Genomic DNA, 7,046 nt, shown 5'->3' with positions numbered 1-7,046 from the left:
GCTCAGTGAGGAAAGGAAATGAGTTAATAAACTACAAGAGAAATAATGAACAATATAAAATATTGTATGAACAGTAACAACATTAAAACAGATCTTTAATATATAATCTATAGAATCTTAGAAAAAGCAAGATGAAGAGAAATGAAATAGAATATTGTGCCCGAGTGTACCCTCAAGCAAGAGAACCATAATCCAAAACAGCGAAAGACCATGGTACAGAGGCTATGGAACTAGAATGATTTCACTGAACATTTTCTATTGTATAATGAATTATTCTCTAGAGCTATTTCACTTATCATTGTTTCTTTTCTTTATTAGTTCAATCAGGTTTTTAGTTTTTTTTATTACCATCTTAGCACAGAAGCCTACGTCCATATTCTTACTGTACAAGAGAGGGACTGCTGATAAATCTATACTAATTAACCCTTTTACCCCCAAAGGACGTACTGGTACGTTTCACAAAAGCCATCCCTTTACCCCCATGGATGTACCGGTACGTCCTTGCAAAAAAATGCTATAAATTTTTTTTTTTTTCATATTTTTGATAATTTTTTGAGAAAATTCAGGCATTTTCCAAGAGAATGAGACCAACCTGACCTCTCTATGACAAAAAGTAAGGCTGTTAAAGCAATTTAAAAAAAAAAATATACTGCAAAATGTGCTAGGAAAAAAATAACCCCTTGGAGGTTAAGGGTTGGAAATTTCCAAATAGCCTGGGGGTAAAAGGGTTAATGATCATTCATTCACTGTAACTAACATTTTGATATATTAAAAGTGTGTAATATAGTGTGAATATTCATGTAAAAAAATGTATACGACAAGGAATAGAATTTAAAGTAAGATGTGTTGATGTTATTACAAAATAGGTATTTTTCATTATAGAAAAGGGTCTCTAAAACATAGCATGATCACAATTACATAAAACTCTAGGTTTCTGTGAAGTGATTGATTGATTGATTTGAGGTTTTCTAGAAGCATGACCTGGTAATCATCATTAATTTGTTTCTTTTACCAGGTTTTGTCTTTTACCATATTATTGTAATTCTATAGTATTCTGTTTATGTTACCAGAATTTGTCTTTTACCATATTTTGTTTCTTTTACCAGAATTTTTTTTTACCATATTTTGTTCCATACCAGAATTAGTTTTTACCAGATTTTGCTTCTTTTACCAGTATTCTTGATCAGATTTTGTTTCTTATACCAGTATTTTTTTTTATCAGATTTTGCTTCTTCTGTCAGTATTTTTTTCATCAGATTTTGCTTCTTTTACCAGTATTTTTGTTATCAGATTTTGCTTCTTTTACCAATATTTTTTTAATCAGATTTTGCTTCTTTTACAAGTATTTTTTTTTATCTAATTTTGTTTGTTTTACCAGTATTTTTTTTTATCAGATTTTGTTTCTTTTACCAGAATTTGTTTTTTATCATATTTTGTTTTATCAGACTTTGGTTTTTTACCATTTTTTATCAGATTTTGGTTCTTGTACTAGAATTTGATTTGATCAGATATTGTTTCGTTTTCCAGACCACCGCATGACTGGCTACAAGGTGGCGCTCCACAGCATCTGGGCTGAGAGCGTTTTCCAGACCCCTCTGAGATCCTGGGTCCTCTTCTGCTTCCGTTACAATTACACTACAGGAGAGTGGGCCATCTTCGTGAATGGGGAGCTTGATGCAAATGGGACTTTCCCTTTAAAAACTTATCCTCTTCTGGGAAACGGGGTTTATATCATCGGTAAGTTTCCCCATTAAAAACTTGTTCTCTTTTGGGAAATGGAGTCTATATCAAAGGTAAGATTTCCCTCTTTTGGGAAATGGAGTTTATATCATAGGTAAGATTTCCCATTAAAAACTTGTTCTCTTTTGGGAAGTGGAGTTTGTATCATAGGTAAGTTTCTCCATTAAAAACTTTCCCTCTTTTGGGAAATGGATTTTATATCATAGGTAAGTTTCCCCTTTAAAATCTTTCCCTCTTTTGGGAAATAGGGTTTATATCATAAGTAAGATTTCCTATTAAAAACTTTCCCTCTTTTGGGAAATGGAGTTTATATCATAGGTAAGTTTCTCCATTAAAAACTTTCCCTCTTTTGGGAAATGGAGTTTATATCATAGGTAAGATTTCCCATAAAAAACTTGTCCTCTTTTGGGAAATGGAGTTTATATCATAGGTAAGTTTTTGCATGAATTTGAAGTTTGGAGTGTTAAAGCCATTTCTAAGATGAAATTTTAATTTTATTGATCTAAATATTTTAAACTGAAATGCATAAAACATATTGGTAAATTCTTAATGATAATCTACTGAGCTTAAATGCAGAATCAATGTTTACGTGTGAGTTTAATGTGGTATTCTTAACATTAAATTGTAGCATATTTTTATACAGCTGTAATATAAGGCCTTCTGGCTAGTACAGTGGTAACGTGTTTGCCTCGCATTCGCGTGGCAAGAGATCGATCCCCGCCCAGGGCCGTGAGTTTAAGCTGTTTACTGGGGAGGCTACTGCTGTGGTAGGGCACCACAGTGGGGGATTGGGCTTTCCCGGCTGACGTTCTGGTGAGCATCTATTCTGATGGAACTGGAACTGAAACCAGACACCTTTAACCTTTAATTTATCTCTTTTGGGTGCTATTTCTTTGAAATGCACAGGATGACTATGTCATTTTACATACCTGTGATTTACTATGTATCTTCAGTGTACAATGATTTACTCAGAAATAATAGATACATCTATCCATATAAATACTTTAATTACATTGTATTGTTTAGAATTCCGATGTTACAGATTAATGCTGTATTGAACAAGAGAAATGTTTTGTGGATTGGCAAAGGAATTAAGGGATTTTGACGAAGGAAAAATCTATTTCGGGGTCGACCTGTGACGGCCGGTGAAAAAGTCCTTCTTTGTACTTTTTCTGATATAAATCTTCCAAATATACCAGAGAAAATTAAAAGCATGGAATGCAGAGGTTACAACCCTCGCGCGAGCACCTTGTTGGTGTCGTATATCTAACAAGGGCGTTTGTAAAACACTATTCACAGGCTGTCTTCCATTTAGATAATCCCTTCATCAAAGGGGGAGGGCCGTGACAGGCCCTAGAGAATACAGTTGGGTTACCCTACCGACACCTACCACTCGCGCTCACCAGGTCATCCTTCTGTTTTTGGACTTGCGAATTATAAGCAAAGTATGAGTTGGGTAGCCATTACACATTTTTTAAGAACTTGTGTGAAAGGCTAGATTTAAGAGAGATGTTCAAGGTTATTATATACCCCTGTAGTGACTTGGTAATACTTAAGATATGCTGTACAAAATATGTACGATGTATGGGGAACTAAGCATTCTAAAATGAAAAGATTTGTTTACTGTACTACTAAATTTATGAAGAGAAGCATGATAGGGCAGGGGTATATTTTCCCTTGATTGTACATAATGAAGTATTTTTTAAGTTAATTTGAGTAAATGATACCATGAATAAGAGTGGTTGTTATTTGTGTTTACTATACATAGAGATCATGATCTAGTAAATCTACTTTTTCTAAATAGTCTTTAATTTTATAACTGAGAATGTGTAGTGTCTCGCCTAATATGAATTGTGCAAATCCCCCAGGTGATCTCCCTCAAGAATGAATAGATTGTTGTTTGAAATAGTGTAAATTTCTTGTAAATTAAAGCATATTTTTTTAATGCCTTTGATGGTCACAAATGGAGCAAGCATCTTTACGGAAGATAAAATATCTTATTTTATCATCTGTAATAATTCAATATTTCCATTTTGCTCAGCAAGATAACAACTATAGTCAATTTCTTTTAGCGATGCAGATTTGCACCGACTCGTAGCGGTGCCCTTTTAGCTTGGAAAAGTTTCCTGATCGCCGATTGGTTGGACGAGATAATTCTAACCAATCAGCGATCAGGAAACTTTTCCGAGCTAAAAGGGCACCGCTGCGAGTCGGAGCAAATCTGCCTCGATAAAAGAAATGGACTATAATTACTAACCACTTGGCAACCAAACATAAGCCAAAACATTTAAAAGTACCATGATATTTTCCAGGACAAGAACAGGACTCTCTTGGAGGAGGTTTTCAGAGGGACCAAAGCTACAGCGGGGAAATCACAGATCTGAATTTCTGGTCAAGGAGTCTGGACCAAGATCTCATGAAGATGGTAAGGAACCAGGAAAGATTTGCCTGCACTATTAGTTAACCCATTTTGCAATTCCCTTTGGTTCATGTACTCATATTATTATTATTATTGTTACTAGCTAAGCTACAACCCTAGTTGGAAAAGCAGGATGCTATAAGCCCTGAGGCTCCAACAGGGAAAATAGCCCAGTGAGGAAAAGAAAATAGAATATTTTAAGAACAGTAAAACATTAAAATAAATATCTCCTATATAAACTATAAAAACTTTAATAAAACAAGAGGAAGAGAAATAAGATATAATAGTGTGCTTGAGTGTACCCTCAAGCAAGAGAACTCTAACCCAAGACAGTGGAAGACCATGGTACAGAGGCTATGGCACTACCCAAGACTAGAGAACACTGGTTTGATTTTGGAGAGTCCTTGTGATGATCTAGTTAAGGAACTGTTGTGAAATATATGAAATATCTATTAAACTATATTTAATGACAGTGTAAAAGATACCAAATTACATTCAAGTCCACTGTTTAAAACCAAAACCACCACAGGATTAGAAGGAAAAAATTTAATGGAAATTATTTTTTACAGAAAACAATTGATCTAACTCCAATTTCAAATATGTTTGGTATTTCTTTATAACTTTTAAGTTGCTGATCAATATTTTATGGAATACTTGGACACCCAATTCTTAATTATAGTACTGTGTGAGTATTATGCAACTGGAGATATTCATTTTTAATGGAGCTTTGTTATTTTTTATCATTTGTATAAAATATAAGAAATTATGTTCAGTTGTTTATTATCATTCACATTAGAAATTAAGAAATTACGCTCAGATATTTTTATCATTTGTATGAAAAAAGTAAGAAATTACATTCAGACAATTTGAAATGAACTTTCCCAATAGATTAAGTTACATTAATGTAAAAACTTTTTCAATCATAACCAAGAGGCATTAAAAAACAAATCAGGTTGACAAGTAAAAAAAAGTTGGCAATTGTCATCTAAAATAGAGGGAAATTGTACTAATATTACCCCCGTTATAAAGATTTGATTCATTGACCTTACTCTATATGTCAGTCACTGTAGGGTCTTATAAGTTAATCATAAATATAAATGAAGTAGTCAGTGAAATTAGATAATATTAAATTAAGGTCTGTTTGTCTGTCTGTATAGATTGCCTTACCTTGTGTAAGACCCGGGGGTTTCTTATGCATTGAACCCTTTGAGCTCCATAGAAAGTATTTTATGTTCAATTCTTCTACTCCCTTTGATGCCATTGAACTTACTTTACATCCGGTAATTACCAGTTTTTAGGTATATGAAGTTTACAAAATATGTAACATTGTGTATCAGTTGTTTTGTTTCACCTTTTGAATTAACGTAACGAAAAATACATTTGCTTTTGGAGCATATTTATATTGATACAGTATATAGATTTTTAGTAGTTTAGTAGGGAAATGGATATGGGGTTATGAATTTTTGCCATATGTACCGTCTCTAGTCTTACCCTGTGCAGACGATTCAATTAAAATTGTAAGTTCACAATATTTTTGTAATATTGAAGATAACTGCACATTTTTGTAAATGTAGTACAATTTGTGACGAATATAATTGATTAATGAAAATACATTTACTTTCAGAAAACACTTTTCCCATATTTTACCTTCAATATTTGATGGGAGAGTCTGTATTCTAACAGTTTCTTAATAACGTTTTATGGTTATAGATGGCTAACTGCAAGTACTTGGAGGAGGGCGATGCCCTACCATGGTCAAACCAGTCTTGGAAGATTCATGGTGACGTCCGTTGGATTACGTATGCTCGTAAGGACTTTTGTAATGAAAAGACCAGAACGATTACGTTCTTCCCTGATCGCTTTGACCTAACGTCGGCACGGAAGATTTGCCACGTGAGTTACTTGTAATTGAATCTTTAGGTTAACATTAGTTTTTGTGGAAGTCAGAAGTGATTCATGCTGAAATGTCTTATTTGAATAGATTTGTCTAATAACTCCACAAATGATTCTGAAGATTGTTTTATTATTTTACGCAATTTAATATTAACTACAGTATAGTGATTCCATAATGAAGTTTAAATATATATATATATATATATATATATATATATATATATATATATATATATATATATTGTATACAGTACTGCATATAATTATATTATATATAAATTAAATGTATGTATATATATATATATATATATATATATATATATATATATATATATATATATATATATATATATATATTGTATACAGTATATATTAAATGAATCTTACCATATTAATTTGCTATACTGAATTAATCTGGCAGTCAGCTTACTGAAAAAAAGAAATTCAAGTTTTCAATAGGCTTTAAAATAACGCATTTGATTGTTTGCACTCCATCACTGGTAGGTTTCTTTGTATTGTCATCTGCTTTCGTTACGACTTTTATTTCTTTTGCTTGGAGTCTGCAGTAGTAGAATTAAATCTAATGTAGAGCTTATGATTTGGTTTATGGTATTGTTTAACATCGATATTCTTGCATTTACCCCTAATTATTTAGGATATATCAGCTGAGAGGTTTTCCTCAATCTTAATGATTTATCCCATTTCAAGTACTTTGCTCCCCTTTTGCAATAAGCATGTAATGCTTCATAACAACCACTAGCAATTTGTATTTTTTTTTTTTGTAGAGGTGAGGATTTTGTCAAATGATGTAATAGATGTGATGAGCATGCAGGGTTCTGTAGAATGGTTTTTCATCCTTTCTAAAGTTGAAAGAAAGAATTGTTAGGGATGGTACTTATAAGAAGCTTATAGAACCTTGGCTTAGCAGTGCATCCTTAAGCTTCATGTCTTTTCAGCTGTTGGGGACTCCTCCACCCATTCATATTTCATCTCT

General features: G+C 32.7%; 1 protein-coding gene across 3 annotated transcripts in view; it reads left to right on the top strand.

The window, feature by feature from the left end:
- The window catches only part of LOC137632515 (uncharacterized), a 315,753-nt gene that overhangs the window by 264,015 nt on the left and 44,692 nt on the right, over positions 1-7,046 (top strand). For all 3 annotated transcript variants that reach the window (XM_068364480.1, XM_068364481.1, XM_068364479.1), the window contains 3 exons: positions 1,528-1,737; positions 4,053-4,165; positions 5,870-6,052. In XM_068364480.1, the coding sequence (XP_068220581.1) occupies positions 1,528-1,737; positions 4,053-4,165; positions 5,870-6,052 (506 nt within the window). The remainder of the gene's footprint in view (positions 1-1,527; positions 1,738-4,052; positions 4,166-5,869; positions 6,053-7,046) is intronic.

The sequence above is a fragment of the Palaemon carinicauda genome, chromosome 41, assembly GCF_036898095.1.
Source record: "Palaemon carinicauda isolate YSFRI2023 chromosome 41, ASM3689809v2, whole genome shotgun sequence".
Lineage (NCBI taxonomy): Eukaryota > Metazoa > Arthropoda > Malacostraca > Decapoda > Palaemonidae > Palaemon > Palaemon carinicauda.
The sequence above is the reverse complement of the archived record's forward strand: the minus strand, read 5'-3'. Positions and strand labels throughout refer to the sequence as shown.